The sequence below is a fragment of the Eleutherodactylus coqui genome, chromosome 5 (assembly GCF_035609145.1).
Source record: "Eleutherodactylus coqui strain aEleCoq1 chromosome 5, aEleCoq1.hap1, whole genome shotgun sequence".
NCBI classification, from domain to species: domain Eukaryota; kingdom Metazoa; phylum Chordata; class Amphibia; order Anura; family Eleutherodactylidae; genus Eleutherodactylus; species Eleutherodactylus coqui.
In genome coordinates, this window is record NC_089841.1 from 221,009,173 (window position 1) to 221,035,714 (window position 26,542).

The following is a 26,542-nucleotide window of genomic DNA, read 5'->3' on the forward strand; positions in this document are numbered from 1 at the left end:
GATACAATTGACATTTCATGGACTTGAATTCCGTGCTACAAGGAAATTTCTGCACAGGTTTTATAAACGGTAAGAATACCCTGCCGGACGTCTTCTGACATTGGAGCTGTACCAGCATCATCAGAATGTAGGAAGACATCAGACAGCGAGTTGGAAAGGGTTAAGGCCCTTTTAAATGCAACGACTATCGTTCAAAAGACGTTAAAACGAGCAAAATTGAACAATCATTCAGTGTAAATGCAGCCAACGATCGAACAAACTATTCACGTTTCGTTAATTTTACGCAGACCTAAAAATAATCAGCTCGTTCACTAATTGTTCGGTTTAAAGACCGATCGTTCAGTCATTCTCATTCACTTATACAGTGAATGTGAGTATAATTCGGGTACATATTTTGTAATTTTATGATCTTTCATCAACTTTCAACCAACTAAAATCATCTCAGGATAGCTTTTCAGTTGTGTGCTTTAAAGGATAAGTAAGGCTACTTTTAGACTAGCCGAATCTCGTTTGCATGAGAGAACGAACGAGTGATGTCATCGCTAGCTCGTTCGCTCTCATGCAGATACATCGTTGACTCATTCAACCTCACGTGTGCGTGTGAGGTTGCTAACTGTACCCAGAAAACATGTGGCATGGTCCGATAAGTCACGGTACCAATTCTTTAGGGCTAATGGTAGGGTTTGTAAGTGTCGTAGATCCCATGAAACGCAGTTGTCACCAAGGCATTGTGCAGACTGCTGGTGTTCCATATTGTTGTGGGGTGTGTCCTCATAGTACGGGTTGAATCCAATGGTCTGCCTAAACACATCATTGACCAGTGTCCACTACATTTCACTGCTTGGTGACCCATGTGCAGCCCTTCATAGACTACATGTACCCCCACAATTATAGAATATTCCAGCAGGATTATGCACTGTGCTCTTGGGTCCAGAAATAGTCCAAGGAGCATTCTACAGAGTTCCTACGAATGGCATGGCCTGAATATTTACCCAACATGATCCCAGTTTAGCATTTATTGAATGCGGTGATGCACTCCATTTGCACCTGAAGATCCTACATCTACAAATACCACAAAGCTGTGGGTGGCTATCCATACACCATGGCCCAACATCACTCCGCATAGCTTCACTTCACAGGCCAGAGGGGGTCCTACACAATATTAGTTTCAATCCCATGACTTTTGCCCTGTCAGTATATATAGACCACACAGGATCCACTATTCACAATAGATGATAATCACAGCTCACCTCCTCCCCTCCCTGCACATTTAAGCTCTGTACACGCTACAGAACATGCCTAGAACAGTCTCAACATCGAAGTCAGTGGATCAGCTCTGGTTGATTGTATGGATGACCCATGATTTCTGCTGTAAAGCATATCTCTACAGCAAAGGCAAAACCGACGCCTCAATCGTCATATACAAGCAGTGAAATAAAAAAAAATCTACAATCAGAAAATAAAAGCAAATTATAAAAAATGAAAAAAATATTCCACTATCTGCTTTTAATTAGTAAAAAAATAAAGGTGATGCATTCCCTATAAGCTCCAGTAAGCACTTATGTAATAATAGTCTGATTTGGTATATCCTAATATTGTATGCAGACACACTGCTATCAAGGAGTAGTTCATAGTAAGTCTGGTCACCAGGTTGGCCACCATAGAGAATAACAACATACATACGGATATACAGTAGTAGATAACACCTTTTAGATTGCAGCAACACTTTCAGTGCCGGCCGTGGGGTCAAAGAGGTTTAACCAGCAACTCAATATGCAGAAATACAGAATAGAGCGCGAAAGCAGAAAAAGTCACCATCTTCCCAGAGTTAAGCAGCTGTTCATTCACGCCATTCACTGAAGGATCTGCTTACCTTCGATAGCTGAGAGCAGCACACGTGAGTGATCATATGCAATTACATTTGCATATCTATTCTTTGGTTTATTAACTTCCAGGTTAGAGTGCTCCCATGTGAACTGCTGCCCCGGGTCAATAGACTGTAAATAAAACAGAAGAGTATAAAGTAGGTCTGGAGAACATAGAACGACAATGGCAAACACTCAGATCACTTAGGTTTACGGTTTAGGAGCGAATAGTCACAAAACATTTAAAGGGGTTTTCCAAGGAAAATGCTATTGATGACCTATCCTCAGGATAAGTCATTAATAGTTGATTGGCTTTGGTCAGTCGCTCGGGACCCCGACCAATCAGCTGATTGACAGCACCGCAGTTACGCAGGGATTGGAGCAAAGCTGCGAAAGTCTCTGCTCCGACCTCGGCGCTTGTAAAATCAATTGGGGTCGTGTCTGCAGTTAGAAGCACCGGCCACTACACAGAATGATTCTCGCTTGGGTTAGACCGAATGATTATCCTTCATTTAATTGCTCCGTCTGAGCGTATCTTTAGATTCGATGTCCCTGTAAATCAATGGTATTATCAATCCTGTTGTTATGTATTGTACAGCGCATCTTGGTACTTCTGTGTATCATGTTGTGATAAATTGTAGCCGGAGCCGGTAGGATCTCATACCTATGTTTTATGATACAGCGCACTCCTATTTATTTCTGCAGCCCATGACTTGTGATGACTGTTGTGGTTAAGTGACTAGAGAATATGCCAATTGGCTTCTGTAAATTCATCTGCTGGTCCGCTCGATGTGTCGATTGACCTTCACTGAACCTACTCTCATACACTTATGAACTGCATAAACAGCCATTCAGTAATAAATACTATTGGAGCAGCTCCCATTCTAATAAATATACGTAATCTCACAAGGCTGTGAGTGCCGAAATTCATACTCAGTCAAGTCCATCATGATAAACAGTTTATGGCAGTCTGAATTCTGCCTAGGAAGCAGAAGAAACAGGTTGTCATAAAATAGCCTTCATTTACAAGGAGGAAGCGGTGAAGAATGTAACATTGGAAAGCTCCATCTTGTACGTATATAATAAAACAGATGTGAGTGAACTAACACCAGGGTACCTCGCTATATATCATATCATCTCAGATACTCCAAAAACAAATGTTATCACGCAGAAACTATATACCCTTTTACTTCAAAAGATTTTCCATCATGGATATCCATGATGTCAGAAACTATGCCACAGTAGGGCTACCTACGCAAGTTGGCAAGCGTGATATCGGGTTGAGAAACTTGGCTCAAAATACAGTTTTGAGCGATCATCTTTGCATAACTCCAAGTAGCTAATTAGCTACTTAAGAGTTATGCAGGCAGAGCGGGATACCGCCGCGATAGTTCTGAGAACAAAGCAGCTGCTTTGTATATGCAAAAAGCTGCATTGTTCTCAGAGCTTTCAGCTGGTGTCCCGCTCAGAACTGCTAGCAGGATACCAGCTGAAAGAATACTATCAGTGCCGCCTGCTGAGAAAATCAGTGTGCGGCGCTGATAACAGTTATGGGTGATTTCTAGCGATGAACGAAAAGTGCACGATGGGCGCGCGTTTAGACGCAAAGGTTTTGCTTAAAAGATAGTATTTGAGAGAATTTTGAGCAATAATCGCTGTGTCTAAATGGGCTTTTACTGTCCCATAGAAAACAATAGGCGATGCGTGTAAAACAGACCCTATATGATCGTATGGGTCTGGTGATTGGGAACACACAATTTCCCCCAATAATGAGGGTCCTATGTTACAAATCTGCAGGAGATACGATTGTGCGTGCGCAGATGCTGTATTATGTTCTATGGCATTTATGAGAAGACTCCTGTGTTTGTGCACATCCCATCAATGTACCATAAAGGTTTGTATTGAATGCCCATTCATTTTATTTGCAATATAAGGTTTTCAAATGAACTCTCTTATAGATGTCCTAATTCCTCATATCACATTTTTAGATGCTTTATTACAAAATAATGTCACCTTTTAAGGGGTTGTCTTTGATAGACAATCCCTTTCTGCAAATGAACTGTGCCAAAGTGGAGCGCAACTCACAAATACCTCGAGCCATGCTGATCAGCTAAGACAACATCTTTAAATCTAAATCTTTAGTCTCCTAGAGAATTTACATACAATGATTTAATGTAGATCTATGAATACTAAAGGCCCATTCAGACACAACGATTATCGTTCCAAAGCCATCTTATTAGCGATAATCGTTGCATGTAAATTTTCCAACTTTTACTTTTCTGTTGAACGATGGATTTCAGTTCGGCATGAAATCCATCATTGGGCAGAACAGCTGATAAGACGGACCACACGCTGTGTTCTGCCCGTTCTGCTGATTATATTGTCTCAGCTGTCAGCCCCATGGCAGAACAAAGGGAATTTATTCAGAGAACAGCGGGTGGTCTGTTCTTTCAATACAGCTCCCGGCGGCTCACAGGCTACTAATTGGGATTAGTACCAAGCATAAGTTTATGCAAAATGATGGCTCAAAAGCCATCTTTTCAATGATCATCGTTGTGTGTAAATGCACCTTAAGCTTGTATGACACTGCCCTGTAATGATGCCAATCTCACAGCCATTAACCCTTTCCAATCCAGTGTCAGCCCCGTCCGACATTAAGATTTCCCTGCATAACTCTGATGACATAGGATGCTCTGCATATGCATGCTACACTATACACAGGACAGCGCTGTCTTGTATACTGTAGCATGCATATACAGAACGGCCTCCGCCATACAGCTCTGTCCTATATACTGTTAGAAACCAGTGTCGCCCCTTCTTTCACGTCGGAGCTATGCAGGGAAATCTTAATGTTGGACGAGGGCCGACACTGAATTGGAAATGGGTAATTTTCAAAAAATTGCTAATAAAATCATCACGACAGATCATTTTTATGTAGGAATCGAGAATGCGCTTTCCCACCCAAAATAAATAAGAGCTGAGGAGTGTGCGGGTGGCAAGGAAAATGGATTGGGAAAGGGTTCATGTAGTATGGGCTTTACAGGGATTTTGTCATTCGGTCCATGCTGCTCGAAGGACAGGTAGTATGAACCCGGGACAGTGAAGTCTACTGCCCCTGTGTATGTTTTATGCTGAAATGCTGTGGCGTTGCATAATAAAAACACAGGGTGGGCTGTGATGGCCTCTACCCGCCCGCTGCATGCAGAGTGACAGCTCCCCCCCCCTATACACAAGCAGGGAGAGAGCTGTCAATCTTCATGCAGCAGGCGGGGAGAGTCCGGCACGACCCGCCCCCTTAACCCAGAGCTCAGCTCAAAGTCTAACTTCAAAGTGTATTTATTTTGCATTGCCAAAGCATTTCAGAAAAAAACATCCATGGGGACAACAGGCATCCCGGTTCAAGGTACATGCTGCACGTGATTCGGGCAGCATGAACCCTATAACAGAATCCCTATAAAGGTTTAGTTGGCATTTCAAAGTGAAAGTTATATGCCTCGAAAGGTTATAACTAGTGATGAGCGAGTATACTCGCTAAGGGCAATTGCTCGAGCGAGCATTGCCCTTAGCGAGTACCTGCCCACTCGAGACAAAAGGATCGGGTGCCGGCGGCGGGCAGGGAGCTGCGGGGGAGAGTGGAGAGGAACGGAGGGGAGATTTCTCTCTCCCCCTCTCCCCCCTGCTGACTGCCGCTACTCACTGCTCCCCAGCGCCGGCACCCAAAGCTTTTGTCTCGAGCGGGCAGGTACTCGCTAAGGGCAATGCTTGCTAGGGCAATTGCCCTTAGTGAGTATGCTCGCTCATCTCTAGTTAGAACATGTAATTTTACAATATAAAGTTATAACTTGTTTTACAGAGCTGCGGAGTTATTGTTTTACCTGCCCCATTTCCCCCCGTCCCCTCCCTGCGTAGTTCTCCATTGGTACCCAGTGGTTACGACCTGTAGGTTCCGCTGTTCTACTGGTCAGGCTGCTCAGTGTCTTCAAACTCTGTAATGACGACAGCTTGTACAGCCATGAATGCGCCCTCCTTAGTAACTGGCAGTGGGGCATTGTGGGAGATGTAGTTTTTGCACTCCCCAGTGGGCATTTTAAATAACAATGTGGAAATCTGAAGCCGTCTGGAACGCAGCGGTGGCGCAGGGCAAGGTGGTACTGGAGTTCAGTCTGATGAGTTAGATGGATGTTTGGAATAATGGCATAAGTGGAAACAGTAGGTCAATTTTGAAAATTTGGTCCAGTCTCCGGAATACCCCTTTAAGGCACTTTATTCGGCAAGCAAGATGCTCTATCGGGTTTTTGTTAATGACTGAATTTGTATACATTTCTGAACTGATACTTTGAGGCTGCAATCCAAATTTTACATCTTGATAAAGGTGACTCACCCAATCAGTACTTGATGAGCGAGCAATGTAATCACACAATGAATGAGGCTGGTGAGGATGTGCTTCACATAATCAACATTCTCAGCTCACAACACTTCTTCTATTTTTATTTTTTTCATTTTTTTCAAGGTTGAAATGCAATTTGATCTCTTTTCCCAATAACGATACATGCCATGTCAAGCATGCTCCTAGCTCCAATCATCTAAAGCGGCTTAGAAGCATGAAAAGTCAAGCAGATGTCTTTGTCAGCCATTCAGCAGTTCATTGGTGTACTAGGGCATTGCCATCAGCATATTATACAGCACTTTCTGTATACTTCCATAAGATTAAAGTCCAGATGGTCAAATCCACTTATTAACTCTAAAGCCTGTAGGCAGAGGCAGGTGGAATCTACCACAATTGTTTTTCGTCATGTCCACTATGCATTCTAATGAACAATTGGGAAAGACTAAAAATAGGCAGTAAACCGAAGCAAACATACAAATGTATACACAAAGGAACAGACACTCATAGACACAATGATGTCCGGGCAGCGAGAGGCTAATAACTCAATTGCACTTCGCCTGCATTAAAACGGTTTAATAACATTAAAGGTTTAATGGACAAATCTTCGGGAGGATTTAGTGCACAAGTCACGCCAATGGCACGTATCTCTATAAAAGAGGGAAAACAGTACATTTGTATGGTACCTGCAATCTAATGCCTAAACTTGACAGCCTATATATAAGAATTGGGGTTCCGTTTCCCTGTCCTGTTCGAACAAACGCTGCATGCAGAGCTATTTCTTTTGGTATTTTGTGGATCTGAGATGGGACCTCCGAACGGAGAGTGCAACGCAGATGTGAATCCGGCTTAAGACGGTGTATGTTGTTTTGTATGTAACAATACACTAATTGTGTTTCTGCACTAAAGGCTCTTTTACATGCAATGATTATCGCTCAAAATTCATCCAAACGGATAAAAATGAGCGATAATTGTGACATGTAAACACTGGCATTGTGTACTGTTCGTTTGAACAATGGATTTTAGTTCACATAAAATCCATCATTCGGTCGCTGAAAGACTGAGCAAATAGCTTTTATTTGAATGTATTTCGCTCATCTTTCAACCGACTGCAGGATGTTTTCCCCAAGGCATATTTACACTAGCCCCCAGGATGTGCAGCAGCTGTTTGCAGAGCCCAGCATGTGTTTAAACACACTCCCAGCTGTGCAAACAATTCCTGGAGGTCCTTTTACATGCAAATGAAGATGCTAAAGTGTTAATAGCCATTAACACTTCATGCAAATAGATTGCTAAATATTTCCACCTTGTTATTTAAAATGGCATCCCACAGAGTCCAGTTACTGAGGAGAGCGCATTCACAACTCTACAAACTGTCATTACAGAGTTTGAATGTACTGAGCAGCCTGACCAGTAGAACAGCGGAGCCTACAGGATGTAACCACTGGGTACCAATGGAGAACTAAGCAGGGAGGTAGGGGGTTGTGTATGTTTTTTGAACACATTAGGAGTTTTCCAGCAGGACTTCCAAACAAATTAGTACCGCCATGTCTTGTTCATCTAATCTTTCATATTATTCTATCAATAAAAATTCTGTGGGCACTAAAATTCTAAATTAAATGGAAATATTTTCAAATCACAAAGTTTTTAAGCCATTTTTGGGGGGGATTTATGATGGATATAATGCATATGTTTTGAGCTGCTTGACAGCTTCGTGATTACTCATTACGATCTGTAAGGCTGGCTTCACACGGCAAAGAAAATCGCTCGAGATTCGTGCGTTGCGAGACCCACAAATATGAACCCCATTCTTTTGAATGGAGTCATACACATGAGCAATGATTCCTGCATGGCACCACAATGCCATGCTATGCGGGAAACAAATCGCAGCATGTTCTATCTGGCTGTGTGTTCTTGCATAGCAGCGTCCATTGTTTTCAATGGGGCCAGCGACAGGGGTGCCAATCCTATTGAAAGCAATGGGAGAAACTCTGCGATTATCTGCCGCGCCAGAGGATCCTTTCACGCCCTAAGTGATGCTAGGCTGTCTTCACATGAAAACGTCTCACAGCCCTGGGGATTTCACATGGTGGGGAGCGCAATACGGAGGCGGGATTCATGGCCCGAATTCACGCTCGCCCATGTGAATTTAGCTTTAGGGAACCTTTTTTTCCACCCCCACTGACTTATAATTGTTCTGTGTGTTTTACTGCATGGAACAGCCCTGTATACTACATTACCTGTCATCAAATAGAAAGGGAAATCTGTTGGGAAAGAACTAACACAAGTGTATACACAGTATATGTGACCCAAAATATGGAATCATCTATTATGGTATGACTGTGCACAGCTGTGTGTACTACAAGGAATGTATCTACCCATTACTAGATCTTGGTTGGGATATTAATTTACTAAAATTAATGAGGACCTGGCATGTCTATTTTAGTAAATATCTGTATTCCCAATTAAAAAAACCTACAATTCTGATCTTTTCTTCGAACTCTGTGCTGTTTCTCTGTTATACCTCCTAGATATTTATGAATAAACTGACAACTGGGTGTAGCCATTCCCCTTGCCCAGTATGACACCGTCAGCACTGATTGGACCGTGTCAGTGTCTGTGAGCGCACCCCCAGTTTGTGAAACCCAGCTGTCGCTTTACTCATAAATTTCTTGGAGTAACAAGAAAGTGACATTGAGTTAGAAGAAAAGACGCTCCAGAATTATTTTATCGGGAATATAATGAATTACAAAAACAGACATGATAGGAAAAGTGACAAATCCTCTATAAAGCAAACCTGTCACATTGAAAATGAAATCTAATCTGCAGGCCGCATGCCATAGAGGAGCTGAGAGATTGTTATAAAGTTGTAGAATATTTTCAGTATAACTTATGATTTAAACCTCTGGACCTTCTTGGCTTAGTGGTCATCTGGGCAGTCCTAATCAATGAATGACCGCTATCTCTGTATGCAGATTGATACAGGAAAGGCCATCATTCACTGAATATGACCACCCTGATGACTACTAAGACCAGAATGAGCAGAGGTGTAAATGATAAGTTATATTGGAACTTTTCTGCAACTATGTAACAATCTGCTCAGCCCCTCTATAGCATGCGGCCTGCAGATTAGATTGAATTTTTATTATACAAGCTTGTTATAAAAAAATCTGAGGCATCAAAAGAGGTCTAGGGGCACATGACGAGAACATTGTTCTTCTTCTTTACAAGTCACTGGTCAGACCACACATGGAATATTGTGGACAGTTTGGGGCACCGGTACTCAAGGAGGACATATCAGAACTTGAGCGGGTAAAAAGGCGGGCAACTAAAGTAATAAATGGAATGGGATTATTTAGTTTAGAAAAAAAGACGGCTGAGGAGCAACCTAATAACCATATCAGGGGTCAGTACAGAGATCTCTCTCATCATCTATTTGTACCGAGGACTGTAACAAGGGGGCACTCTAATAAATAAGTATAAATATATCAGAGGACGATACAGAGATCTCTCCCATCATCTATTTATACAAAGGGCTGTAACAAGGGGGCGCTCTAATAAACATTTATCAATATATCAGAGGACAATACAGAGATCTCTCCCATCATCTATTCATAGCCAGGACTGTGACAAGGGGGCGCCCCCTATGTTTAGAGGAAAGAAGGTTTATAAACACTAAGATAGAAGGAGGTTCTTTACTGTAAGAGCAGTGAGACTATTAAAACTCTCTGCCTGAGGACGCGGTGATAAAAAATTCCATAAAAGAGTTTAAAAGGGGCCTGGACGCCTTTCTTGAATGATACAATAGTATATGTTAGTCACTAATTACATCAGAAGGGTTGGAATTCAGGAAGAGTTTCTTTTTTTACTTTAAATGAGGAAAATTGGCTTATACCTTACTGGGGCTTTATGCTTTCCTCTGGAATCAACATTGGGGGTAATAGGCTTTTTTTTAACCCAACATACTAGGTTACTGTCACATTTGTCCTGCTGACAAAACCATGGTTAATAAGGTACCAGAGCAGTCAGGACTAAGGAGACTTAGACACAGGAAAAGGCCAAGCAAAGGGGTAACAATTAGAGTGGGACACTCTGAACTGCTCTGACAGAACATGGCTCAAAGTAGAGCACCCATCCCGAAAGGGACAACTCCACTACTTCCACGAAGTCAGGTTCAGAGTCAAAGGGGAACTAGAGTACAGAAACTGGGGACAAACAGTAAATGACAACAAATAAAAGATGAGAATACACAGAATGCTAAAACAAACAGGAACACAGGGAACTAACTAGAAGACAGGTGAACTGAGGGTGCTTACTAGACCGGAGATACAGAAGTATAACAGGTACTTCCAGCTAGGAAGAGCCGGATTATATAGGAAAAGGGAAGAAGCTGATTGGCTGTCAGAGCTGTCAATCAACACAGGCAGCACGGCAGCTGACATAATTAATGAACCAAGTCGTTGTCAATCACCAGCCACTACCTCAACTAACAGCAGAAGGGATTTATTAACCCTAACTAGTCAGGACAGGAGATAATAACACAAACTAGTCAGGGCCGAACCAACTGCAGTAAAGATATGCTAGCAGTGACGTGACAGTTACTACTTATATTGGCTAAAATAAAGTTAGCCTAAACCTAGAGGAGTTCGGCTGAAGATGAACCAAATGTATCACTAAGGCCCATTCTGTTTGACAGACTTGTCGCATCTTGACCCATGTAAGACTCCACTCAGTTATTTGTACCACCTCTTGGGTAGTTTATTTCAGGCCAGTATTTTGCACCAAAAAGCCCACACTATTACGTACTTTAATGCAATCTGTGACTCGACTAAACCAGTCTCCCTTTTCTAGACATTTTTGAAAACGGTCGAGCAAGGTACAAAAGAAGTGTAAGCTGGATAATGAATGTGACATACAGCTTTCACACCTTATGAGCAAGAAATCAGATGTATTGGCCTTAGTAAATCAGCCCCACTATTCCATTCTTTAGTTTACAGTTATGTCTAACGGCAGCACTTGATAATAAACACTTCCCGACCCACATATGGCTGTATATGTCCTTACTTCAAATGCCCTAATGTATATATATAGATGTCTATGGTGAATGCTGTGTGTGGAGTGGTCTCGGGAGCCAAGCCCACTGGATACACAGCGGGTGTTGGTAGTAACGCCCCTGATATCAATCTTTGAAAAAGGAAAAATTATTTTAGGCATTCCAAATAATGAAAAAATAACAATAATATATGATGGCTTAAAAATACTTTATATATGTGCTTGAATGGTTGCAGATTTTCCTGCCCAAACCAGCTGATTTGCAATAGGAGCTGGGAATGGAATATGGGGCAACTGGGAGTTCTGGGAAGGGTTGTGCATGTTGGCACAACTCTTTTAATGTGATTTCTAAGTAGTATGAAAAGCCTGTATACATATGACGCAGTCATCGAATGTGAATGATAATGAGATTTAATATAGTCTACAGGATAAAAGTCAAGTTCCATTGCCAGAGTAAGAGTTACAGCCGCCCCAAAGCTGAACCATGATCAAGTATTTGTGTAGTGGCAGTAAATTCAGAGGACAGGTTATATAAAGGATTGCAGCTTCTGCAGAGCAAGGTATTGTATTTAATGTCCCATATTCTGTAAGGGAATCTGCTCAGTATGTGGATATAGGATTTGCAACTTCCATCTTTGTCTGACAGCCTATTCTTGGGCAAGTAGTTATACAACATTTAGTATGCAAATCACCTTGTAGAGGATAATAGTTTGAACAATTTACTATAACCTGAAAAGGGATCTATATCTGATTTTGAATAAGGCTGTTTGGTCGCAAAACATGTAAGAAGTCACTGTAATATAAACCTTATTTCTAGCATGCATTGTGTTTCCAACTCTCAAAGGACCATTTACACACAACGATTATTGCTCAAAATTTGTAAATGCTACCATCGTGCACTTTTCGCCTGAATGATGATTTTAGGTGAGCTTAAAAACCATAGTTCAGACTGCACGCTGTTATCTCCATGGGAGCAGGAGATTACATAGTTTTCTCTTAGCAGCCCATGCCAGAACATTGGAGCCAATTGCAGAGCGCAGACCCCCTGCTGAGTTCTGCAAGCAGCTCTTGGAGGCTCATTTGCACGCTGATAAAGTACTAATGGGCATTAGTGCCCATTAGTACTTTATGCAAAACGATCATTAAAGCCTCTTTTAGATGGGACGACTGTGGGGCAAACAATGCCAGACACTCGTCTCCACATGTACTCGCTCTCTTGCTGTTGCACAGGAGCGAGTAATCGTTGGCTCCCAGCGGGGCAGCTGGAGGAGATTTTACTGCTTGCTCTCCGCCGCCCCTCTCCATTTAATTAACACAGCGGGCGTTCAGTACTGAATGGCTGCTGTTTACACTGAACAATCATTGTTGATGAACGATGAATGTAAACAGCAGTACTGGTCTGCTGCTGTGTTAAGGGAATGGAGAGGGTCAGGGGAGAGCGAGGAGTGAAATCTCCTCCAGCGGTCCCACCTCCCTGCTGAGCGCTCTGTCAGAGAGCCAGTGATACTGGCTTCTGTGCAGGAGTACGGGAGCGAAAACACACAGGGACGAGCGTCAGGCATCATTTGACCGACATTTGCCCAGTGTAAATGGGGCTTAAAACTTTCAATCATTTGAAATCTTTGCGTGTAAATAGGCCTTAACAGCTGCTTGCAGCATAAACAATCGGTGTTTTCATTCTGGTTGCCATGGCTGTGTCCATAGACGTACAATTTCCCCTATAAAGCATAGATATACACAGATATACTGCATTACATATGTGAATATGCACAAGTATGTTTTCCTAGTAAACACATAAATTAAAGAAGCACAATAACTATAGAGATCTGTATATGGCCACGGACGTAGCTATGACAAACCAAATGAAGTTATCATGTGTTCAAGTTACCTGCTGTATTCAGAGAACCGGGAAATGATGCACACTAGAAATTCTGTATATCACAGAATTAAATGACTAAATTGCTTCGGTTAAGGGGATGCACTGGACACCTTAAAGGGCTGTAAGCTCCAGACTTTTCAGTGCTCCAACCTGCTGAATACCAAATCTTGATCCAAAAGCGATAAAATTGTCATAGGATAATTTAATTATGTCTACTGACTTTTACATGTATGTAACAGCTATTCCAAGAATATTGCAAAATCCATACTCTGTGTAACATCACACAAAGATGATATATACTTCTGGCCATGACTACTTCCAGTAAACAGCACCAAACTATTTTGTTTTCACTTCCACTAACAAGTTAAATACATATCTCTTCTGTTACTCTCTCTTAGGCTGCATTCAGACGAACGTATATCGGCTCGGTTTTCACACCGATCTGATATATGTTGTCCTCGTGTGCAGGGGGGGGGGGGGGGTGGGGAGAGGATGGAAGAGCCAGGAGCAGGAACTGAGCTCCCGCCCACTCTCTGCCTCCTCTCCGCCCCTCTGCACTATTTTCAATGGGGAGAGGCGGGCTGGGGTGGGGCTAATTCTCGGAACTTAGCCCCACCCCCGGCCTGCCTCTCCTCATTGCAAATAGTGCAGAGGGGCGGAGAGGAGGCAGAGAGTGGGCGGGAGCTCAGTTCCTGCTCCTGGCTCTTCCATCCCCCCCCCTTCCTGCACACGAGGACAACGTATATCGGCTCGGCGTGAAAACCAAGCCGATATACGTTCGTCTGAATGCAGCCTTAAAAGGTAAATGCCATTTTATACAGGCATGGTACTGATCCCATGTATATTGTGGCTTCCTTTTATAGCAAGCACAGCACTCTGCTAAATTCATCAAATGACCGACACAAACGGCGCCTGATAGACCTTATTGACTTATAATGGGGTCTATCAAGTTCTGCCAAGATGTCCATCATTTTAATGGGGGGAAAAAAAACATTGCATGCAATCTGACTTAAAGGAGTTGTACCATAAAACCTGTTGCATTTAACTATAAACAATATTAAATTTAGTCCATAATTACAAACATTCTTCTACTTACACTTATTAAGAAATCTTTATAACCTTGGATAATCCATGAAAAATGTTAGAATAGCGCCATCTCTTATTTCTATTGAAGAACCTTTCTGTGTCCGTTCCCCCTCAGTAAAAGTTCCAAGGTGGTCAGACCTACCCACCCAGTCTTGCTTCTCTGTAGTAACAATGTGTCACTCGCTTATTAACTCATCATCTCAGCTCACATCAGAGAAGACGCTGGAATTTCATAAGCAGATGATCACCAGAGCTGAGATACCTACACCGTTCAGCAGAGGAGAATGCACAACTGAGCATGTGCGACCTCCTTGAAACATTTACTGAGGTGGACACAGAGTTAGCAGGTGGTGCTATTCAAATATTAGTCCTAGAATTCTAGGGATAGAAACATTTATTAATAAATATAAATAAAAAAATAGTTTATAATTATGGGTTGGATTGAGTATAAGCAATCTTTTTGATGGGGTAAACCCTTTAATTCTTGTTGATAGCATGCATATTGCAGAACTGTCTGCATAGAGCTCGTAGAGGGGCATACAAAGTCCTTGTGGTCATACTACTCTACTTACATTCTTAGGGACAATTATTGCTAATGTATAAGAGCAAATGGGTGCAGAGTACCAACTGGCTTGGTGGCTTGATCAGTTTTCATAATGTCACCATATTTGTTCTACATTTTTAAATTGAACATACAAACAGTGAAGCGAGACAGGAGGGACATGAATGAGGATTTAGAATTATTAGAAGGGTCATTAGTAGACTTTTGTTCAATCCAAGGGCCCGTGCCATGGAATTAAAGGGCTTTGGTCCCTTCGATGTGCAACATTACTCCTAGACATGAACTGTGTCATGATATACAGCAGTTCCATTCAATTGAACAGAGCAGCGATAATCTGATGCTGGGCAAAAATGATAAGACTGGGTATGTATTAGGAGGGAGCCAAATGGCCTATTACAACTGTTAATACTTTCCATAAGAACTGCTCAATGGGATCAAAACAAATCCATCCATTATGCATTGTTTAACAGAACAGATCCCAAAACTAGTGTGGTAAAAGCCTAAGAACTGTAACTCTATAAGGCTGCATTCCCACGAACGTATATCGGCTCGGTTTTCACGCCGATATATATATATATATATATACGTCGTCTTCATCTGCGGGGGGGGGGGGGAGGATGGAGGAGCCAGGAGCAGGAACTGAGCTCCCGCCCCCTCTCTGCCTCCTCTCCGCCCCTCTGCACTGTTTGCAATGAAAGGAGGCGGGATGGGGGCAGGGCTAAGTTCAGAGAATTATCCCCACCCCTGTTCCGCCTCTCCCCATTGCAAATAGTGAAAACCGAGCCGATATACGTTCGTGGGAATGCACCCTAAGACCCGGGTTTTGAAGGATTTCTGCAATCAGCTCACCTTGCAGTCCGCTCTCTTCCAATATACTCGTATATCAGCACTTAGCAGTCACAACTGTCGTTATGTTATTACCAATATAATCATCCCATTGTGGAACAAAATTTGGCTAGATCATTAAAATACTATTCCTGGAAATCAAGTTTGTATCAGAAAAACATAGAAATGTTCCGTGCTGCTGCTAATACAATAAAAGCTGATAATGTGTAAGAAACCTCCAATTTAATTTTGCTAGTAGCTACATTCTTGTGATTATTAAGATAAATGACAGAATGATACTAGTAAGTTTATATCACATTAGGGACACTAATGTAATTAGCAAATCAAGGGGAATGTAATGAATGAATTAAGCTTAATGGTAATCGCAGTAATGCATTTTGCTCATCACACAGTAATAGTGCAAGTGGAAGGAGAAAGGTCTTAAAAATTATAATAAAAGTAAAAGGTTGCCTCTTTCACAGGAATAAACATACCACAAGCCATTTACTTAAAGGAATATTCAGGGCATTTGCTATGGATGATTTAGCCTTCCACACTCGGGATCCTTGACGATCAGCTGATCATCCAGTTCGCCGTCAGTGCAGTGGAGCTAGACAGCTGCATTGGCGGTCAGTGCTAAAAGTGTGATAGAAAGGCTTCATTTCCATTGAAGTGCATGGGAGGGATGCTTTCCATTACACTTCCGGCTCTGATGGCAATGGGGAGACAGAACTGTAATGGAAGGCATTGCTCCCATTAATTTCAATGTGAGTTAAGTCTTACTATTACATTTCCAGTGATGATCACTGATGCGAATGTTCATCTCTGCTGCTCGGACGGCGGGCCATACGATCAGCTGACCATGGGGAACCAGAGTAGCAGACCTCTGCTGATCAACTATTGAGGACCCATCCTGAGGATAGGTCATCAATAGTAAATACCTGGAAAACCCCTTGAATATTGCTACGTGTTCATCTATACATATTAATTTGTGAGTTTATTCTCTTTATGTAGTTGGCGACTAAACATACTACTTTATCTAAAGCTGGAAGGAGAAGGAAGTCGACAAGATTAGCCAATGATCTCATGTGTTTTTGGGCCAACTTTCCCCCATGGCAGATGTCTAAGGTAAGAGGGATAGGGAATACAGCATTTCAATTTTCATGACTCTTTGGACTGGTCAGAGATAAGCCACTGCCAGAAAAGCTTGGTAGTGTCTTATTTCCCTCCCCCCAATGAAACAAAGATGCTTATAAAAGACTCAAGAGAAATAGTTGATTGCCAAAAAAATGTTCAGCCAACAGTTATTTCTTGTCTATGGATAGATTCAGACTTACAAGTAAAGAATATTGAAAGCTAGATCCTAAGTTCATCCTTAGTCTCCCTAATAGCTTTTACCTTCTTCAAGAGTAATTTTGGGTGGCTTTACACAGAACAAGTATTGTCTTCGATGAATTGAGAATGTAAGCGATAGTTGTTCTGTGAAAACATGGCTACCAAGAGGGTGATAAGTGATAATTCGTTCACTAGTCACTTCACTTCAGCTCACTTAAAAATAGCCATTGGTTGATTAATTATCATCTGGTGTAAACAGGCAATCGTCAATCTTTCAATAGCTAGTCAATAAACTTTGCAGGGATGTGTGCATTTCAGCAAACAAATATGGACAACAATAGTCGTTCGTGTACTAACACATCCCTGCTACTCAGCTACTTAATAGCAATTTAGTGTGTAAATGAAGCCTTTAGCTGAATGCCGTTAATAGCCGGAGGGCTCTTATCTGCATTCAGCTCCTTTGTTCTCCGACGGGTTAAATAGCTGAAACAATGCTATCAGCACTACCCACGGAGAACTCAGCGTGCGATCCAGATAAGACCGCACGACGATTTTTAGGCTAGCTTGAATTTAACGATCAGCTACCTGTGCACGAAAAGTGCACGATGGCCACGTGTTCATATGCAACGATTATCGTTCAAACGATCGCTCTTCAGGGGTTTTTGAATGATCTTTGAGCAATTATCGCTCCTTGTAAATGGGCCTTTACATGTTAAGACTAAAAGAGAGAAGTAAGCAGCTATCATACTACAGATATATATTGTAATTGACCTTCTAATGTTACACGGCATGTCAAGAAATATCAAGTAAATACCTCGTATTCTTGAGAAAACTTCAAGTTGTCATTAGCTTTTAACCTCTCAATGTGATCCGCAAGCTCCATAATGGGAATAGGTGGGTGGCTGGCCATGCCTGTAAAGGAAGAAAGGAGACAAATATAGCGGCTACTGTATAGATACTTGTATGTTATACAGTTAAAAACAGCAGAATGACAATTAATGTGCAGGTAGTAAAGATGCTGTATGTGAGAAGCAAGCAGATAAGTTTGGTTACTCGAAGCTGAACATGCTTTGGAGGGATGAGCTTTGATGCATGAGTAGTCACCAAGCATATTCCCAAAGCCAACTCGCCTAGTGTGAAGGACATTATTGTGCAATGAATTATGAGGTTAGCTAGGTAAAGGAAAGTGACCACAGTTAGAGCACAGGTAGAGACATCTACAATTTATAACCCTTTGTTCTGCACTGTATGAAGTGGAAATAGTATAAGTGATGAGAAAGTAGTGAACTAAATAGAAAATGAAAGGTTCCTAAAAGAGAAAGAATTAAAACAAAAATAAAAGGCAATGAAGGCAAACTAACTTGAAGAATGGAGGTTACCAGGGTAACCGGCGACACCTGAACCTGAAAAGAAAATGGGGGTATAAATAAAAAATGAATTATGTCATGAAATTCAATGGGCAGCCCAAATCATTCGCCCCAGAACATAAAGAAATAAGGAAGCAAAAAGTTTGGGTCACCCATAAAATGACAATCTGATACCAAGTTGAGAATGTTTCATGGAATGACCAATATGATTTCTGAAAACAGATTACCTTATTACTATCCCTCAATGGCATGTATAAAGGGACGCTGACATGCAAAACAGTTGACTATGTAGCATGCACAGTACTTCTGCTATAAAAGTTGCTTTGGAGGAGGGGGTAGTATGGTAATTGGAGGCGTCAAAAATGTTTTCACTATTAGCAGATTGTAGAGAGAGGGGTTGTGGTGCTGTCTGTTTAGAGCAACACATTTGTCTAGAAAATGCCCTACGCCCAGCCCCTGAAAAATGCCTACAATCTGCCCCAGGTGTAAACATCTTTGTCTTACAAGGAAACCTGTAAAGAATAAAAAGACAAACACAGAAATGGGGTAACTATTTCAACCTGCCAGCTGCCAACATTTGTATTATGATTGCCCGCTATAAGATTGTAATGCATCTTTCCTATATAGAAAAGGCACCATCAACTGATAGTCGTTGACAATCCATGACATACCCTACTGACTAAGCATTACTTAAGATGCATTCAGTAGTATTGGATATGATAAAGGATTTCCATCCCTGACAGGTGATCCGATTCTGGCAAACTGTATACTGAACACACAGCTGGCTTATAGATCTGAATAAGCATACCCCATACTATTCAGGACTGGAAAGGAAACACGATGGATTTAGGGGGCTTAAGCTGGAATATTTTTGTAAATCAGCCTTGTTACTCATTAACTACATTAAAACATTTTTGCTCCCATGTGAGAGTTTTATGGTAGTCTTAGTAAAAGGAATAATCTGTAATCTGAAAGGAAGCCTTGAACAAATCTGTAAAAGCTGTGGAAGTCTAGAAAATTTGTTACTACTCTCCAACCCACTACTTGTATAGTCAAGTTGGAAGAAGAGGCCAACAGGATCAGCCTAGTATAACACTATATCGTTGAAAGCATTTGGGTGCCACTGTCGAAATCTATTAGAAAGTGATGTTTAGATCCAGATCAAGCACCCCTGTGAATGGGAGTGAGCACTCAACATAAGACAAAAAGACTTTTCAAAAATGGTGGTTGATCAATGTGAAGGGTATAAGAGAATTTGTACAGCGAAAAGTAAGAGACAAAGATGTTTAGACCTTTTCGAGCGAATCGTGGGAGAGAGTAATTATCATATAAGGACTGAGTGGTAGTTTGACTAGAGAGGGAGGACACAGAGCCAATCAGTGAGGCATAGGGGACTGAATTACTGTTCACAGCTGTAAAAAGTAAAAGCCAATTGAAACATGGTAAGCCATTTAGTAGCAATACTATAAAATCAATATATATGCACATATACAAGCTAGAACAAAGTAGACACGTCACAAACACATGTACATACTGTAGTGACATAGTAATACCAACTAACGTAAAAAAAAAAATTCAACACAAACAAGAACATACAGAATGATGATAACTGAAGAACAAAGGATTTGTTTATTTAATTCAGAAGAAAAATGAGACATACTGTACAAGTGGTGAAAAACCTTGGACTGCTACATTTATTTGTACCTTGTCACTGTACAGAAATTCCTAATTCATTGTGCTCATGTATACTGTAATGCCCAGGTACTACTGAACCTCCTATATAGTGTACAGTCCCAATTCCACAAAAGGTGGGACGCTGTGTAAAATGCAAATAAATGTAAAGAAAAAAAAGAATGCAATGATTTGGAAATCTCATATAGGCCGCCTGCAGACGGACGCGTAGTCACCCGCGCCCGCGGCTGTTTGATGTGCCGGCTTGCCGGGCACCTGACGCATGCGCAGACCTGAGCCGGCGGCGGGTGAGTGACGTTTCTGTGCGGGGCTCTGCGAGCCCCGCACAGAAATAGAACATGCCGTGGTTTGTCTGCCGCGCGAGATTTCGCGCAGCCAAACCGCGGCCATCTGCATAGCCGTTAACAAACGCAATCCTATGCAGGCTTCCAGCGGCGGAAATTCCGCAGGAAATCCCGCCGTGGAATTTCCGCTCGTGTGCAGGCGCCCATAACCATATTTTATTCAAGCTAGAACACATATCAGAAGGGGTGAGATATTTTTCCATTTCATTTTTAAAAAATTGACTTCATTTTTAGAAATTGGTGGCAGCAACACATCTCACAAAAGTTGGGACAGGGGTAACAAAAGGCTCAAAAAGTAAGTGATTTTAAAAATGTGCTCCCATCCAGACATCTCTTTCAGGGAAGGTCTTGCATATTTCAGGAAGTCAATGCTAAACCACATACTGCATCCATCACAACAGCATGGCTTCCTAGAAGAAGAGTCCGTGTGCTGAACCAACTGCCTGCAGTCCAGGCCTTTCACCAACATTTGGTTCATTAAGAAATGAAAATTCCGGCAAAGACGACCCAGAACTGTTGAGCAGCTAGAAACCTACATCAGACAAGAATGGGACAACATTCCACTCCCTAAACTCCAACAATTGGTCTCCTGACTTCCCAGAGGTTTGCAGACTGTTGTAAAAAAAAATAAAAAATGGCATGCTACACAATGGTAGACATGGCCCTGGCTCAACATTTTAGAAATGTGTTGCTGCCATCAATTTCTAAATGTGTTACTTTTTAAAATGAAATAGAAAAAGGTCTCACTTAGGCTGCCTGTCCATAGGTGCTTTGGAATTGCGATAATCCGGGCGTGGGGAGCGCAATGCATGCTTTCCATAGCGTTGCTTATGGAAAGCGCAGGCCCCCCCTGTCCATGAGCGGAGAATCAAAGCGATTCTCCGCTCCTGGCCGGCAATTTGCAGCATGGTGCGAATTGACGCGATTCTCTGCGGTCAGCCTATCTGCCACATAGGCTGACCGTGGAGATCCGTCTGCAGGCTCCTGCTCCCGGGCGGCAGCGATCCGCCGCGGGATACCGCAACACCCGCAGACAGGGGGCCTAACCCCTTTTGATATGTGTTTTATTGTGAATAAAATATGGTTGCATAGGATTTCAAAATCATTGCATTCTATTTTTCTATACTTTTATTTACACACCACATCCCAACTATTTGTGGATATGAGTCCGTACATATTTTAGAACTACACACTTCTTAGCAAGCAGGCATTAGCTTTTACTCTTACTAACTTAAAAGTTTACGTTTCTAGGAAGCGACTAACTATAAGAACTGAACATTTGATAACTACCTCTACAGCCATATAAGCAGCAAAAGCAAATTCAAAGCTGGTAGTCATAGTCAGGCCCTAATACCATAGTAGGCTGATCAGCCACTATGCTACATAAGAAAATGTTAAGTATACCCTCCTCGCTGGTAACTATTAATAGTTAAAATGAAAATACCCATGTACTAAGACATAGGTGTGTGACAGTGGTGAAATAGGACAAATTACACCAAAATTAGGTCTAGAAGCACACCGATGACATGTACTATTTTGCACTAAATTATAGGGCCACTCCGTTGATTTTTATGCTGTCTGAAACTCCTGGCCTTTTCCTCCTCCGATAGTGATATGAACTCAATTCTGAACAGCTCACATCTACTTGGGGGTTATAGAATAATTTTCTAGTCAACTTCTCAGTCTGTGTGATGCCATTACATGGATCTACCACACACCATCTTTAGAGAGGAATACAGCCATTTATATCACAATTACTGATGATGATCACACTGCTCCTGTCACACAGTTGTAATAGAGGAGATCACCGTTAATCCTCCTGACAGTATACTTATGGTCTGTTGATTATTTAACTGAATATAGAAACTAATGATAATTAAACAGTTTTTCCTGCAGGTACAAATGGTACAATATTAGCTAATGCAGTGCTAATGCATGATGGGAATTGAAAGTGAAAAAAAAAATCTCAGCCCCAAGATGATGACAGACACAAGGGGCTAGTCTACAGAGAGCAGACCTCCGGAGTGTGATAGGCAATCAGGTGAGGGGAACACGGATGAAAAAAAAATGTTTTTTAAATGGAGTGGCCCTTTAAGAACCACAAGGAAACCCCTGTATACAATGTCAAGTGGCCTACAGCTTTAAATATTTAATTCTGCAAAAACTTTGTATAATAAACACCTGCTATGAGCAACACTGTATCAAAATGCAATGAGCATTCAGTATAGTAAATGTGATGGCTAAATGTAGATTCAGTTGCATACAAAGTATAGTCAGAGTATGTTATCACAATGTGCAGGCGCACTGATGTTTTAAGGGTTTTTCTGGAAGTTTACTAATGATGGTCTATCCAGTCTCCACCATCTCCCCTTCACTGTGTACATGCGCACAGTACCGTACACATGGTTGTGGCTGTGTCTGGTACTGCAGCTCAGCCCCATTCATGACAGTACCAGGCACAGGGCTGTTCCTAAGCTAATCAGTAGAGGTGACAGGAGTCAAATCTCCACAGAATTAGTATTGAAGACCTATTCCAAGGATAAGCCATGAACATTAAAGTCCTGAAAAACCCCTTTAAAGTAAGAAAGTGTACTGCACAGTGTTCAATCGACTTGCCTTAGGGTGCTGCAGTGTGCAACTCTAGCAATATTACCTGCCTGATAAAGGATTATTTCCTCAGCAGCAAGAAAATTCATTTTGAGGTCACTTATTTAATGAAGTGCTTACTTTACTTCCCTGATTCATACATTTTTGGAATTAATAGACATATTACCCTCTGTGTCAGGTCATTCAGTGTCTTTTAATAACCTGCTGTGTCAGTAAAGATGCTTAATGAAAAGACAGAATGTCTCACCTACTGAAATATTGATGCAGCCTAATTAGCTATTCTCTCCTAATTAATAAACACGGAAGCTGCGGAATTTATACATACATCTGCATATGGGCTCTCTACTTGAGGATTTACACTGCTTAGATAATGTTTAGGCAATCACCTTGAAGTTTCATTGATTAACTAAAAGCCTTCCAGTGATTTACAATTGGCCATGATGTCAATGATACTATCCACTGTAAGTGCAGATATAAAAGGCCAAAGGTCCTTTTACATGGGACAACTAATAGGCGCATAAGCACCCAACAGCCGTCCTACAAACGACCGCTCCATGCTTCACACAGGATCGATAATCCTTCAGAGAATGGAGGCAAAAAGGAAAAGGTTTGGTACCGTGTTAGCCAGTAGAGCAAAATGTGAATGTTCTTATTAAGATAAACATTTGGACCTCCATTCACTGCAAACTGTTTACACGGGCTGATAGTCACTTGGCTTTTAGCTCAGCTTAGTGCCCTGTCGGCGGCCATGTTTACAAGTGGCGACGATCACTCAAATTGCCGTTTCCAATGATTATTCGGGTGATAATGGCCCAGTGTAAAGATACCTCAAGTTGTAGAAATTGGGACTAATTAAATTTATTACATTCCAAGACACCAAATAATGTATCACTGTTTAACTGTAGATGTACATGTGATGGAATATATGGAAACATTGCTCCTGTGGAGATACAGGGTAATCCACTGCTTCGCCAGTAGGGGTTGTATTCCTGTATTGTGTGGAGCACTTATCTATGGCTGGCATCCTTGGTATCAGTTCATATGGGCAGACTATGCTGTCTGCAGTCACCACTCCCTCAATCTTGGGTTGAGATGAGTGGCTGCATATTAGTCTGCACTGAACATTTAGCTCCCTCATATTGCAATCTGGCTTTCTGCATGCTATTAGGGGATATGGTGATTGAGCCTGCCCTGCAGTATGAGGTGATGCATATTTGGCTTCCTTTTCTGTGAGTTATGTACGTTTTTTCTCTTACCTCTGTGATTTTATTTAGCCAGTAGTAAAAAAAGTGTAGACTCTGACGGATGCATGGTGGCGTTGCCATGGCCCGTCATCTTACGTGTTTTGGCCAAAATGCAAACTGACACTTGCATTTATCAGTGTTTTTTACTAGGGGATATGGTGATTGAGCCTGCCCTGCAGTATCAGGTGATTCATATTTGGCTTCCTTTTCTGTAAGTTATGTTTACAAGTGTCGATTATTACCGAATTGCTGTTTCCAGTGATTTGGGTGATAATGGCCCAGTGTAAAGACCCCTCAAGTTGATGAAATTGGGACTACTTAAATGTAATACATTGCAAGACACCAAATAATGTATCACTGTTTAACTGTAGATGTTGTACATATGATGGGATGTATGGAAAGCATTGCTCTTGCTATGCATCTCAATCACTACAGTGAAGCTATAAACTGTTGAGGACAGTTCTCTCCTTTTGCTCATGGAAGGTACACTCTGGAACAGATAGATTGGGATAGTGAGTGCAACTAATATTTTCCTGTGTTATCACTGCATAGCCCGAGGACAATGGCAGTAATACAATGTAATAGCAATGCTATGGTATCACTGAATACTACAGAGGCGGTCTATTCCTGTATTCTCATTTCCACCCAAATTTCCACCCAAATGCATGCATTATATATATAATATTGTTACCTGTGTAATGCACCACAAAACAGCTTCTTATTTTATAATCATGAAGACAATGATGGTTTTATTATACTTTTATATCATGAAGTAGCATGTAATGTTTCAAGTGATGAAAGTGTTTATTTATATAGAACAGTGTTTTACAACCAATGAACCAATGGCTTGAAAGCCACATACGGCTCTTAAACCACTTGCTTGTGACGCTCTCTCCAACTGTACTTGGTACTAGAGTCATAATTATATTACTGGCAGTTGAAGTGATTGTCCCATGAGCGGCTTTATACCTAGCCACAGGATACATAAGTGTTCAATTGCTTGTATTTCCAGTGGCTGGACCCCCACTGATCATGAAACGGGGGGGGGGGGGGGGGGGGGTATTTAGTTGTGCAATTTTAATGTTAAGAATACTAATTGAAAACCTGATATTTTTTAAATATGTGATGACCATATACAAATTCTGCAGACGTCAGCTAATATATGTGCTATAATTTAATATAATATAAGAAGCGGATTTAAAAAAAAAAAAAATTATGAGAAATGGGAAGGCTTCTAAGACAAAACTACAGAGTCTTTCCACAATGCAATAGCTTTTTCTCAATAATGCTTTTCAGTGCTGGTACAGTATGTCTCTTAATGCATACCTTTATTTTAAGACTAAGATGGAGAGAACAAATTTACATTTTTATAGGTAGACCCATAACTGGTGGTTGCTCTATAGCATGAAGGAACCCAGCACCGACCCCATCAGTGAAGTCTCCTTTGGAGACATTACAAAGTTTTGAGTGAAGATTAGCCAATTCTCACCTGGGGTTTGAAAGTTAAGCCGCCTGAGTTCTACAGGATCAGTGGGATGATGTGATGGGATCTCTTTATTGTTGGGCAAACTGCTCTTTCTGGAATCGGATTCAGTCCTCTTCCTGTATATGAAAAATTCAAAGGATGGCAACGTCATTGCTGTAAACTGAATCACGGCTGATTTACATGAAAACATATTGGTATAAAGAAACAATTAGGTCATGCAATGCAATAAACATATACAGTATATCAACTGTTCAAAATGGCAATGTCATAGGTAGAGATGGCTGAATTGGTTTGCCAAGGTTGAAATTTATAAACTATCAGAGTAATCCCATTTTGGGAAGATTAACAGATGTAAAATTGGCCATACAATACAACAGTAAATCAGAAGTTTATTATATGTATTTTACTTGTGGAGATATAGGAACTTTTCGTTGAGGTGGAGACTTTTTCTCCAACAACAGAAAATGCAGTCATTTTCTTTGTTAACTTTGAATGAGCTTCTTACTTCCATATTACTTGAACAGGCTTAGAAAATAGCAACTGCTGCGGGCAAACTAATTCACAAGTGACAACTAATATGGTTATAGCTAGCGAAAATGGCCATCACAACAAAGCAAAAGAATTCCGGTACCTTTTAGGTAACATACAAATAATAACCACATTTTGGCTAGGACTGTAACTACTGATTTAGCAATATATGATTTATTTTACGTTTTGGGTGGTAATCTTTAAATGGTCGCTCACCTCTAGCCATATTACATTTATGTAATTATAGGCAATATTAGGGACAAAATGAAACGTTCAAAATGTGGTT

The 26,542-nt window shown here is 41.3% G+C and overlaps 1 protein-coding gene across 8 annotated transcripts in view; it reads right to left on the reverse strand.

The window, feature by feature from the left end:
• PTPRD (protein tyrosine phosphatase receptor type D) overlaps positions 1-26,542 on the reverse strand; it is a 348,154-nt gene that overhangs the window by 58,230 nt on the left and 263,382 nt on the right. For 4 of the 8 annotated variants that reach the window (XM_066604260.1, XM_066604259.1, XM_066604258.1 and 1 more), the window contains 4 exons: positions 25,732-25,844; positions 18,350-18,391; positions 17,803-17,900; positions 1,874-1,997 (listed from right to left, as the gene is read on the reverse strand). In XM_066604260.1, the coding sequence (XP_066460357.1) occupies positions 1,874-1,997; positions 17,803-17,900; positions 18,350-18,391; positions 25,732-25,844 (377 nt within the window). The remainder of the gene's footprint in view (positions 1-1,873; positions 1,998-17,802; positions 17,901-18,349; positions 18,392-25,731; positions 25,845-26,542) is intronic. The other 4 variants (XM_066604263.1, XM_066604264.1, XM_066604262.1 and 1 more) reach the window with 1 other exon arrangement.